Source organism: Tursiops truncatus, chromosome 16, assembly GCF_011762595.2.
Source record: "Tursiops truncatus isolate mTurTru1 chromosome 16, mTurTru1.mat.Y, whole genome shotgun sequence".
Lineage (NCBI taxonomy): Eukaryota > Metazoa > Chordata > Mammalia > Artiodactyla > Delphinidae > Tursiops > Tursiops truncatus.
Window position 1 is genome coordinate 67,817,481 of NC_047049.1, and position 13,125 is coordinate 67,830,605.

Sequence of the window (13,125 nt, forward strand, 5' to 3'; positions counted from 1 at the left end):
GGCGAGCGGGGGCTACTCTTCGTTGCGGTGTGCAGGCTTCTCATTGCGGTGGCTTCTCTTGTCGCGGAGCACAGGCTCTAGGCGCGCAGGCTTCAGTAGTTGTGGCACACGGGCTTCATTGCTCCGCGGCATGTGGGATCATCCTGGACCAGGGCTTGAACCGATGTCTCCTGCATTGGCATGCAGATTCTTAACCACTGCGCCACCAGGGAAGCCCAAGAAAATGTATTTTTTAATTTAGCATTTTTTTTTTTAAATCTTAGTGAGTCTTAAGGTGATTTATGGTATTTTCAACTTTAGAGGGTGCTGGCTTAGATTATGTATAAAATAACTGCATTGCTCAAGGCAGCATTCGGCCAACATTTTAACTCTTTTCCTCATGAAACACTTGGACAGTTTCCATTTGACTGGAGTTAAATAGTTAAGTATAAGTGATAGGTTATTTCAAGAAATAAGATTTTACCTAAAATTGGTGCCACTGCATTGCCATTTGTGTAGCACTATGGGAGTCAAAAGTTGGTTAAATTTTATTAATAAAGTTTGTATATATAAACAACCACTCTATTTTCATGTTTTTTAATTGTAAATTTATATATTTATAATGTAATATAAAAATATAAATTAATTATACGTTTACAGCTTTTAAAACCTGGACTTCTGTCTTGTTATCTAATGCTTTTATGTTTTAATGTTTCAGATTGTCTTTTAGTAAAAATGGAGTGGTTAGAATAGATGGCTTCTCTTCTCCTGACCAATATGATGATGAAGCTATGAGTCTATGGACACATGAAAATTATGAAGATGATGAAGTAGACATAGAAACTTCAAAATACATCTTGGATATAATAGGTGATAAGTTCTGTCAGTTAGTAACATCTGAAAAAACAGCTTTGTCCTGGGTGAAAAAGGATGGTAAGGAAGTTAAATACTTAGAACATGCAACTATTCACATTTTAAGAATTTCTCTTTGGAATATGTTTTATCTGTGGGAGAAGTCCTTAATCTTACCTAGGTTTGTTTACTTTTAATTTTGATAATGACACTTTTATGTGCAAATGTACCTATATGTAATTAAGGTAACATATTTTCCAACTGAGGTTGAATTGGATTAGCAATTTGTGAAATTACAATAGCATTTTGGTATTTCTGCCATTATGACATAACTGAGCACGATAGACACTTTGGATGTGAAATTGGGAAACTTCAGCATTTGCCATATAAAGACATAATCCATCCCAATTATTTAAGCTTTTTATCTCGTGTGATTCATCACAGTCTTTGGAGTTAGATAGACTTACATTTGTATCTCAACTTTATTCCTTGTTTAACTGTATGAAATGGGAATGATAACTACCTCGTAGGTTTGTTTTTAAAGTAGTTATGTTATATTTACTAAGTAAAGCACCTAACATACTAGGTGCTCAAAATGTTAGCTTCTTTTCCTTCCCATCCCTTAAGTCAGTAGTTTGTCCCCCAGGGGACATTTTGCAATGACTCAAGACATTTTTGGTTGCATAACTGAAAGGTGTTGGGGGTATAGAGACTTAGCATCTATAGGTGGAGCCCCAGATGCCACTGCGCAGGGTAGCCACCCACAAAAGAGAATTATTCATCCAAATATCAAGGGCGCCAGGATTGAGAAACCCTCCATTAGATGTAAGTCTTCTGAAGAGAATTACTAGTTACATCAAGAAATCTGCTATTAATTGTTAATTAATAAATCCTTCAAAGTTTTTGGTTCGCCTTTAAATTTTTGTTTTTGTGCATTTCAGTGAAAATTGTATGGAAGAGAGCATGTTTGCCTTTAACTTTTTATTTCCCTGTATTTCAGCCAAAATTGCCTGGAAAAGAGCAGTGAGAGGAGTCCGGGAGATGTGTGATGCGTGTGAAGCAACATTGTTTAACATTCATTGGGTTTGTCAAAAATGTGGATTTGTGGTCTGCTTAGATTGTTACAAGGCAAAGGAAAGGAAGAGTTCTAGAGGTTAGTTGTAACTTCATATAAATTGAAATTTTTTTTTTAGGACCACTCATCTGGAAAATTAGATGAATTAGGTGAGTTTTTTTCCCTACCTTCCTTAATGATGAATATATTACATTAAGGAAGTTTTATGAAGCTTATGTTTAAAAAAGGAGGAGTTAACCACAGTTTATTAAAATAGCCAGATTTTCTACAATAAAACTGCATCTACATCTTTTTAGCCTGATTAGTAGATCCACTCTCTCATCTCAATCAGATTAATGCGGCCCAAATTTAGGTTAGGCTTTGCAGCTTTCAGATTCCACTGTGTCACAGCCTCAAGTGTCTTATAGAACCTGTTAATTTATTTATTTTGGCTGTGTTGGGTCTTCGTTTCTGTGCGAGGGCTTTCTCTAGTTGTGGCAAGCGGGGGCCACTCTTCATCGCGGTGCATGGGCCCTTCCCTATCGCGGCCTCTCTTGTTGCGGAGCACAGGCTCCAGACGCGCAGGCTCAGTAGTTGTGGCTCACAGGCCTAGTTGCTCCGCGGCATGTGGAATCCTCCCAGACCAGGGCTCGAACCCGTGTCCCCTGCATTAGCAGGCAGATTCTCAACCACTCCGCCACCAGGGAAGCCCCAGAAGCTGTTAATTATACAGTCAAGCACATAAGTCACAATTGCATACTTAACTAGGGTGAATTGATTTTTCTAAAAATTGGTCCATAAAGTTTAAATCCAAATGTTCAAGAATATGCTACTGCTAGCACCATTTATCCACTAGTTAGAAAATGAAGAAGTCTTTATTATATATGAAAACATCCTTTGAAATGATTATTTCTAATTTCTAGAGAAGTAAAATGGCACAAAACAGTGTTCTTCATGTTAATACATTTGGAAGATAATAGTTTAAAAATAAAGTACCTAACTGTACCTTTTGTCATGGTACAAGTGTTTTAGAAGAAGTTCATCCAAGGCAGTTAAGGAAGTAGCTTACGTAAATACTGGTAACCTGAAGGTTTGGGGGGTAAAGTCTTAATGAGAGGATTCAAACTGTGGAAGTATTAGAAGTAAAATCATGTTTAGTGATAGGCTATTTATTCAGTATCTAAAAACAGTGAATGTCATTTTCATTCCAGGCAGCTCTTTTTCAAAGTAGTATGTCAGATAGATGAACCATGATTTAGCCATCAGTATCTTTTCCACTGATAGGATTACTAAAACTTGGCCCTTTCTAACCCTTTTTCTTGTACACCCAGCGTTTACCAAAGAGACTTGAGCAAGCGGGAGAGCATCTACAGCTAGTCGTTTCTGTGATATGCAAAAGATACATGAGTAAAATGTAAAACCATAATAAGGAATGCATTTTAGGCAGTTAAATATCTTCAAAACCCTAAAAATCTATTTGGATATTTTTGGTTGGTAGAAGAACTAGCTGCAGTGTTATAAAACTTCATTCCTTTTTACTGGTTCTATGTTACTTTCATTTTCCCTTTGCCAAATTAAAAAGAAATTAATTTTAATGTATTATATTTTGTTATATTGTATGCATATATAAGCATGACTTCTTTTTTAAACAAGATAGGGTATGCATAATAAACCTAATAGTTGTGTTGCTGTCAGTTATCATAGTACTGTTAATTTTTAAAGTATAGCCTGTCAGTCACCATATTGTTTTTTTAAGTATAACCTATATGCCTTGAGTTGTATTCTATGTTTTTTATATATATATATATATATTCTTATTTCACTGATAAATATTGTAATAAGCTCACATTGACTAGGTTATAGCTTTATATAGTGGTAACTAAACCTAGTGTCTAAAATATAACTAGTTAGAGAACATTTACAAGTTACTATGTAGGTTTTGTAGGGAAAGTCAGAACGCTTTTAAAGAAAACCAGTTTTAGGCTAGATTTGAATTTTATTTCCTCTGAAACTTTTCATGAAATAGTTCTAGATTTTTTTATGCTGAATTTAATGACCTTTTTGATACTTACTGAAGCTCTTACAGCCACGTCATAGATAAGTAGTTATCTATATCATTAAATTTATAGAAGAAGATGTCCTTTGAGATCAAGGTATTGAATATTTTTCCTTTGTATGATATGCCTCATGCTATGCCTTAATACATCGACTCTTCCAGGTATGGAGCCTTATTGCAGTAATAGCAATTAAATACTGTCTTATCAAGTTGAGGCTTTTCACATGTCTTGTGACAGTTCGTGTCTTTGACCCATTAGAAAAAAATGAGTTGGCAGTAGCCTCAAACTTATGAGTCTAATGTGCTAAGATCAGGCAAAAGCCCTGTTTGGCACAAATAGTTAAGAGTAAAAAATTAGCTACAGGGAAGATTGAGGTGACTAATACATTAATGAGACTAAAGAATGGTCATTTTAGAAAAGGCTAGTAACATTGTATCTGTTTTGTATCATGTTTTTATAAAATTCTCAGAAGAGTGGAACTGTTTTTTTTTTTTTAAGAAGCAAACATATGAAACCTACCATTGACATTTTACATAATTGCTAAACTCTTTATATGTAAGCCATCAATTTTATAATTCTAAAACCATGACTAATATAAAAGTACGTATGTTACTGTCTTACAGATAAAGAACTGTATGCTTGGATGAAGTGTGTGAAGGGACAGCCTCATGATCACAAACATTTAATGCCAACTCAAATTATACCTGGTTCTGGTAAGTATAAATATACATTATTTTTTGGCTGCATTGGGTCTTCGTTGCTGTGTGCAGGCTTTCTCTAGTTGTGGCGAGTGGGGGCTACTCCGGGTTACAGTGCACAGGCTTCTCATTGCAGTGGCTTCTCTTGTTGCACAGCACGGGCTCTAGGCACGCAGGCTTCAGTACTTGTGGCACTCGGGCTCAGTAGTTTGTGGCTCACGGGCTCTAGAGCGCAGGCTCAGTAGTTGTGGCACTTGGGCTTAGTTGTTCCGCGACATGTGGGATCTTCCCGGGCCAGGGCTGGAATCCGTGTCCCCTGCACTGGTGGGCGGATTCTTATCCACTGAGCCACCAGGGAAACCCTAAATATACATTATTGACTTAGTATTGTAACAGGTCTTTGTTGTTCCAGATTACTTAGAAGTATGTCAATAGTAGTAGAAAGAAGTGGTAAGGTTTATGTAATCTTGAATTGTTATTGCTCTGTTCTTAGAATCCTCTGTGTAATAAAGTTAGCAGGATAAGCCCAGACCCAGTGATGAAGAAAGCCTTAGAGGAACCATTTTAGAAGGGGAAAACTGGGAATTCTCTGGCAGTCCAGTGGTTAGGACTCCACGCTTCCACTGCAGGGGGCACAGGTTTGACCTCTAGACGGGGAACTAAGATCCCACAAGCCACACCACGCAGCCAGAGAAAGGGGGGTCGTGGGGCGGGGAGACCAGAGTGTAATGAAAAAGCATATTAGATGTATTTATTACAGGTTATTCTACTTTTTTTTTGTTTTTTTGAGCATAATGATTTTTAATTATAGAGGTAAAAGAAAAGAATAGAGAACATGAATTTGGTTGATTGATCAAACCTGAAATAGATAGAAGGGATGAAGGAAAAAATGGAAGAAAAGTTGAAAAGGCACAGAAAACCTCCACAAGAAAAAGAAAAATTTTTATAATCTTAACAACTAGTGATGATCTTTTTATTAACCATTATATTTTGTAGTTTTGACAGATCTTCTAGATGCGATGCACACTCTTAGAGAAAAATATGGTATTAAATCCCATTGTCATTGTACTAACAAACAGAATATACAAGTTGGAAATTTTTCTGCTATGAATGGTGTGTCTCAAGTGAGTAAAAATCTCTATTCAAATAAAATTCATGGTTAATCAGCTTTGATATTTGAAATCCAATTTAGGACTTGTGTTTTATAAATTATGTTTCCTGTGTTACTGTATAAATGTAACCTCTATTTTTTAACTCTGAATAATTGAAGAAATAGTATTTTAAAAATTCAACTGTTCTACCTTTGTAGGTTTTACAGAATGTTCTTAATCACAGTAATAAAATTTCTCTGTGCATGCCTGAGTCTCAGCAGCAAAATACCCCTCAGAAGCCAGAGGGTAATGGCAACAGCAGCCCAGAGAGTGATGTAAGCACAGACAGCAAGTTAACTCCTCCAGAATCCCAGTCGCCACTGCACTGGTTAGCAGATCTTGCAGAGCAAAAGGCCAGAGAGGAAAAAAAAGGTAAACCTAGTTTATTATCTAATAGAGAATTGTAATCAACAGTGTAGTATTATACATTAACGTACTACTGTTCACTTAGAACAGTTTACTTTTGTCTTTTGCTCTCATTGTGGCTTAGGTTTTAACATTTGTCTTTTCTTACTAGGAACTCGACTTCCTGTGATCTTATCAAAGTTAGTTACAGAATCATCTGTAGATGAGCGTATCAATAAAGGCACCAGGGCGATAGATTTGTAACTTTACACTTTCTCCCCGTCTTAGCTATAGCATTTTTCCTTTGTGACAGGTACAAACTCACCTACATGTCTAAAACACTGAGGAAGGCCTTTTCATATTCAAACTATTTGACTCCTGAAGGATCTAACCCATCCTCTGGTCTGTGTTCAGGTGAATAAATGACTAGTGCTACAGTTTTCATCTCTCACTGTAAAATGTAGGATGCCAGCTTTGTCTGTACTTTAGCAGCATGTTTAATTTTATGTGAATTTTGTAAAATGTTTTATTTCAGAAAACAAAGAATTTGCCCTTGAAAAGCAAATTAAAGAAGAGAGAGAACAAGACAACCCTGATTCTCCCAATAGCAGAACATCACCTCCTGTGTCCCAGAATAATGAACAAGGCTCAACATTACGAGATTTGCTGACCACAACAGCTGGCAAGCTACGTGTGGGTTCTACAGATGCTGGCATTGCCTTTGCACCAGTTTATTCAATGGGAACCCCCGTGAGTGAGATGCCAGATTTTTGGATTTCATATGGGCCTTAAATTTAGATTTGGGGTCTTGGCTGTGAACTACACAATAAATAGATGCACATGAAATCAAATATACCAAATTACTAAGCATGTTCCTATTTGCATTATAATTCTCATAACTTAAAAGCCAGAGATTTTGTTCTTTTCCCAGGTGAAAAGGGTTGCAGAGGGGCATTTTGATTCCAAAAGAGTCCTAACATACTCCTTCAGCATTTGGTATCTAGTTGGGGGAGGGGGGGGCGGGCAGGGAATGACGTGGATGTGAATGTTTTGTTACTTAAAATATTTAGACATCAATTTTTGCTTTAATTATTCACCAAAAAAAATTTTAAAAAAATAAAAACAAAAATTGCATAGGTAGACACAAATTTTTAGTGGCTTTTAAAAGTATTCGGGAGAGTATACCTATTTGTTCCCTCTGCCCCAATCCTAAAACGATATAAAAAGGAAGAGCACACTTCTAGTTTCTGCAGATCCGGCGGTTTCTCACATGGAGACCACCCTACTTCTGCTTCCCACTGTCAGGAATAGTGTAGGGACTAGAGATCCATATCTATTGACATGATTCTTTTTTTGCCTCTCACCGCTGTGGCCTCTCCCGTTGCGGAGCACAGGCTCCAGACGCGCAGGCTCAGCAGCCATGGCTCACGGGCCCAGCCGCTCCGCGGCACGTGGGATTCTCCCGGACCGGGGCACGAACCCTGTCCCCTGCACCGGCAGGCAGACTCCCAACCACTGCGCCACCAGGGAAGCCACAATGACATGATTCTTGAAGCCAGATATATTGTTTGTGTTGGTTGCTTGCTATGTAATAGTAAATAAAAACAAAAGTTTCCAAATGTAATCATTTCCCCTGAAAGTATAATTTTTTTTCCTTATTAGAGTGGTAAAAGTGGAAGGACTATGCCAAACATTCTTGATGATATAATTGCTTCAGTTGTTGAAAACAAAATTCCACCAAATAAAGCCTCTAAGATAAATGTAAAACCAGAGCTCAAAGAAGAACCTAAAGAAAACAGAAAACCTGCCATGGATGAAAACAATAAATTGTACAGTGATATACCACATTCTTGGATCTGTGAGAAGCATATTCTGTGGCTTAAGGATTATAAAAATATTAATAATTGGAAGCTTTTCAAAGAGTGTTGGAAACATGGACAAGTGAGTATTTTAAGCTGATTTAGTATGCTCTGAGTGGAACTAAAGCTGGTTGAATAGGAAAAATGGTTTTCTCCTTAGGATTAGAAAGGGGAAAGATAATACTTGACACATTTGAGTTGGAAGATATCAAAAACACCAAAAAAGTTACCAGAATGATTGTTTCTGAATCCTTATTTTTTTGGCCAGATTTATATGAATTAACAGGGAAACATTTTGATTATTTGATGTTATAATTTCAATTTGTTAGCAGACTTTTAATAAAGCCATATATTCACAAAGTTTGGTATCACCTTCCTTTTTTTACATTTGTATTTTAGTTAACAGATTCATTTCTGCTATCACAGTGTTAATAGTAAAAGCAGTTTTCTTGAACTGATGAGAAGTGTAGATGCTTTTGCCTTTAATATTTACCTATAGAACATTTATTTATAAGTTAGTTCATAAAATCTTGAACGACAAACTCCATTATTTAACTTGGCTCAAATAAAAATGATTTTGTTTGACCAGAGTTTTGATACAATAATGTTTGATACATACTTCAGATGGTAATTTACATTAATGCACAAATTAGGATTTTGCATGACTTAATATTATCTTGTTTTTTTCTTGCATTCTGGAAAACATCATTGCTATTTTACTTCCCTTTTTTTATTCAACAGAGAGTTATTGAGCACCTAATAAAATCTAGTGTTTGTGCTGGCCATTAAGGATATAAAAATGAGTACATCATGTAAAAATGAGTAAGAACCATTTTAGTACAATGGTTCTTAATCTTTTTAGGTCTCTAGTCCTTTGTAAAATCCAAGGACAGCTTGGTTCCTCACCCTAGGAAAAATACACGCCCATGCAATTGCATATACACGGTATTTAGCATATATTTTTTTGGTTGGCTCTCCCTTGAAGCCCTGATGCCATTGCTGCGTCACAATTCAGACGACTTAAATTTGTATAGGCTTAAACAGTCTTATAAATACATCACATGTTCTCAGAACTTTAAGGTACTGTGGAAACCTAAAAGAGTGAATGAATAAGCTAGAGTACTAATTCAAAAGGGCTAGTATGAATTGATGTCTTAGGGGTTAAGTGAAGGTTTTATAGATGGACAAGAGGTTGGAAATAAAAAGGATCAGGTGTTTGGGGAACTGTTCAGTAGCTTTGTTTATCTGACATAAGTAAGAGTTCTGTGGGGTAATGATGGGGAAATGAGGTGGTTACAGTTATGATTATGAGGGGCCTTTATATCTTGCTGAAGAGTTTGAACTTGTTCCTGTAGATGACAGTTTTAATTGAAGAATCAAAGAACTCAGATTGACTTTTTAAATTGAAGTATATTTGATGTACAATATTATGTAATTTACAGATGTACAATATAGTGATCCACATTTTTTAAAGGTTATACCCTATTTATAGTTACTATAAAATATTGGCTGTATTCCCTGTGTTGTACAGATCGACATTTTAAAATAACTGACAGCAAAGCAGATTGGAAGTTGAATTGGAGGGGAATAAGACCAGAGGCAAGGAGCCAAATTAGCAAGGCTTTCAGTATTTCAGGAAGATGATAATGATGATAGTAGCCTAAGAATTCTGCTTTAGAATATTCTGATTTATTAATTAACGTGCCTCTATAATTTTTTTTAACTTTTATTTTTCCCAAGCTGCTGGTTACCAAAATAAGGAGTGGCACAGGGCTGGATGGGAGTATTCCTGGATAGGCATAATAAGGGCTAGGAGTTAATATGTGAATTGTCAGCAGTAGTTAATTATCTAATAGCTGAAACTGTTTTAATAGTTGGATATATTATTAGCCCATTGAAAGGAAGTTTAATGTTGCAGTTACCCAAGTGGTTAACCAAACTTCTTTAAGGTGGTTTTTGCTGTTGTTTATTCCTTTTCTTTTGAGATACCTTTTTGTGATAACCCTAGCTTGAGGTTATTCTGCACTTATCATTCCTCAAATTTTATTATCTTGTGAGTTTTAAGAGTACTTAAAAATAACATCTTTTACAAGAGACTCTTACGTCATAACTTTCTGTGTTCTCTTTTACCTTTCATTTATAATAAAGGAATTAAAAAAAAAAGAAACCTAAGAATAATGCATCAGATTGCCTTTAGAGGTCTTTTTTTACATCGGCATTGGAGTTTTAAAACCACAAATCTTCAATTGTTGGTTTTTGGGTTAGAGAGCCGTGAGGGAATTTGAATTCATGTGATTTCAAAGGAGAGATTCACTTTCAGGGAGTTTGGTCATTCGACTTGAAATTTATTGTTGTTGCACTTGGTTGTTTAATATTTTTGTCATGATCCTTGTAGAGGTAAAGAATGTGTTTTAGGTGATATAAAATCGGAATGTATATAAATTATGTTTTAATCCCAAGGATTCTGTATTTTATTTAAAAATCTTATTTACATATATTGCATATATACAAATATATAAGGTTATGTTTTGTCTATAAAAAGGAGTCTGTAAATAAGACATATTTATATTGCCTAGAAATTTTTTAGTATAGCCTTTCAGACTCTTTCCTGAAAACCACTACATATTTTTTGTTTTCAAAATGGCAGTGTACTCTGCCATGTACATGGCATTCTCTTATCAGCTTTTCTCTTTGAAAATATATTGTGAACATCTTTCCAGGTCAGGGACTATTTTTGAAAGCCTCTTTTATTCTCACAATTTGTCATTAGTTCTAAAATTCAACATGTTAACCGTCTGTTGTGTGTGTGTGTAAAATCAAATTTTGGAAGTGTGCATATACCTTTTAACTTTTCTTTATCTGTCTGTTTATTTATAAGCCTGCAGTGGTTTCTGGTGTGCATAAGAAAATGAACATTAGCTTGTGGAAGGCGGACTCAATTAGTCTTGATTTTGGAGACCACCAGGCTGATCTCCTGAACTGCAAAGACAGCATTATTTCAAATGCCAATGTTAAGGAATTCTGGGACGGTTTTGAAGAAGTTTCAAGTATGTTGTTTTTTGTTTCTTTGTTTTACTGTTTTCTTAAGCATTTCCCCCCCAAATGATAAATTGTTTAATCTTTAAAATGTCTGTATTACTTTGTTGTCCAGTAAAAAGGAACAAGTACTTGGAAGTAGGAGACTGGGTCCTATTCCTGGCTCTACCCCTCATTTTCTGTAACCATAAAGAAGTCATTTAGGAATTCCCTGGTGGTCCAGTGGTTAGGACTCAGCACTTTCACTGCCGAGGCCCGGGTTCATTCCCTGGTCAGGGAACTAAGATCTCACAAGCAAGCCACACGGTGCAGCCAAAAAAAAAAAAAAAAGTCATTTATACTATGTTTCCATATGTCATATTCAATATATTAATATTCTTGGGGAATATTTTTGGCAACCCCCACAACATTTAAAACTTGAATAACATACTTTGTGTAAAACATTTTGAAAAAGTAAAAGTAAAAATGTGAGACTGTAATTTTAATAACAATTGTAAAGAGGCTTTTTTTTAAAGAATTTTATGGTGATATTACAGATATCTGTGTTCATAAGGAACAAACATCTTAATACTACATGAATACATAAGAAAAGTCCATAAGCAAGCATTCTTTACCTACTGTACAATAATAGAGGTATTCATTCATTTCACATTTCTTCCTTCCTCTAAACATTAATAAAAAGAGATTATCTTTTAATAATCAATTGCATTCTTACAGAACGGCAAAAAACGAAAGGTGGAGAAACAGTTGTTTTAAAACTGAAAGATTGCCCTTCAGGAGAAGACTTCAAGACTATGATGCCAGCAAGGTATGTATGTCTGTTTATACTTGTTATTTTGACTCTTGGCTTTGAGGTTGAGCTGAGATTATCCCCAGAAGTGGGATAATGATCTACAAATGTGAGCTTTAGGCAGTATCCTCCTCAATTAAAAATAAGTAATAAAAAAAGAAAGAACTGAATCTCTGTAGTCTGAGCAGGGGGAAGTCTTCGTTAGGGCAGTGAAGAAGAGGATGCTGTCAGAGGAGGCCCCATTTGGGACCTCTCTTCTCTTTGGTGCTTTCAATTTGCTGTGTTCAAGGAAAGAGAATTGCGGTTTTAGTCAGTATCACTTCTATTCTTTGCTTATCCATGTATTATGCATTCATTTAAACTTTGAAGTCAAGGAAAGTGTTAACTGTTAAAGGCCTTAAGGAAAGTTTAGCAACTTGAACATTTATATATTTGAAAGTACTTAAGAATGTAAACCTTTATTCAAAAGAAGTCAATGTTATTCTTCAGATATGAAGACCTTTTAAAAAGCCTGCCATTGCCAGAATATTGTAATCCAGAAGGAAAATTCAATTTGGCCTCTCATTTGCCAGGATTTTTTGTACGCCCTGATCTAGGACCCAGGTTGTGCAGTGCTTATGGTAAGTATATATTTGCATTTCTATCAACTTGGAGTATATGGAAGTTTAACTTCCTTCCAAAGATAAATTATCTAATCATTTTTAGATTCTGCTAAATCCGTTCCTTTAATAATCCATTGAAATCTTTTTCTGAGTCAAGCAGTGTATATTAGGTATTAATAGCCAATATATAGTTAAGTACCTGCTCATTCCTTATAAAATATAGTTATATTTTCTATTAATTTGATTTTTATGGTACATTTCATGGATTGTGATATTTTGTGAGCAGGTTTTGGAATAAGGAGACTAAAACTCAAATTACAATTAACAGATTTTCCTCATAGAGCTGATTTTGGAAGGAATATCTAGGATATATAAAGTGTTATGCTAAATAAAACTTCATTTTATACACAGGTGTAGCTGCTGCTAAAGATCATGATATAGGAACAACAAATCTACATGTTGAAGTTTCTGACGTTGTAAATATTTTAGTATATGTTGGCATAGCGAAAGGAAATGGCATTCTCTCAAAAGCAGGTAAAGAAACTTAAAGAATAGTGGTCTTTGGAATAACAGTTGAATAACCACACACAATAATATTATCCAGAATGTCAGCCTCTGAGTTAACATCAAAGATTCTCCAAAAAATTGCAGTGGATATTGGGATATTTTAATATTTATTTGGAGCTGTGATTAATTTACCTG

The 13,125-nt window shown here is 35.4% G+C and overlaps 1 protein-coding gene across 5 annotated transcripts in view; it reads left to right on the forward strand.

Annotated features, from left to right (window-relative positions):
* The window catches only part of JMJD1C (jumonji domain containing 1C), a 305,542-nt gene that overhangs the window by 278,372 nt on the left and 14,045 nt on the right, over positions 1–13,125 (forward strand). For 3 of the 5 annotated variants that reach the window (XM_019935834.3, XM_033841646.2, XM_073793553.1), the window contains 11 exons: positions 698–912; positions 1,832–1,984; positions 4,566–4,655; positions 5,637–5,764; positions 5,950–6,163; positions 6,672–6,886; positions 7,799–8,077; positions 10,874–11,042; positions 11,749–11,839; positions 12,311–12,441; positions 12,835–12,957. In XM_019935834.3, coding sequence (XP_019791393.1) covers positions 698–912; positions 1,832–1,984; positions 4,566–4,655; positions 5,637–5,764; positions 5,950–6,163; positions 6,672–6,886; positions 7,799–8,077; positions 10,874–11,042; positions 11,749–11,839; positions 12,311–12,441; positions 12,835–12,957 — 1,808 coding nt within the window. Of the gene's footprint in view, positions 1–697; positions 913–1,831; positions 1,985–4,565; positions 4,656–5,636; positions 5,765–5,949; positions 6,170–6,671; positions 6,887–7,798; positions 8,078–10,873; positions 11,043–11,748; positions 11,840–12,310; positions 12,442–12,834; positions 12,958–13,125 lie in introns of those variants that run through there. The other 2 variants (XM_033841647.2, XM_073793554.1) reach the window with 2 other exon arrangements.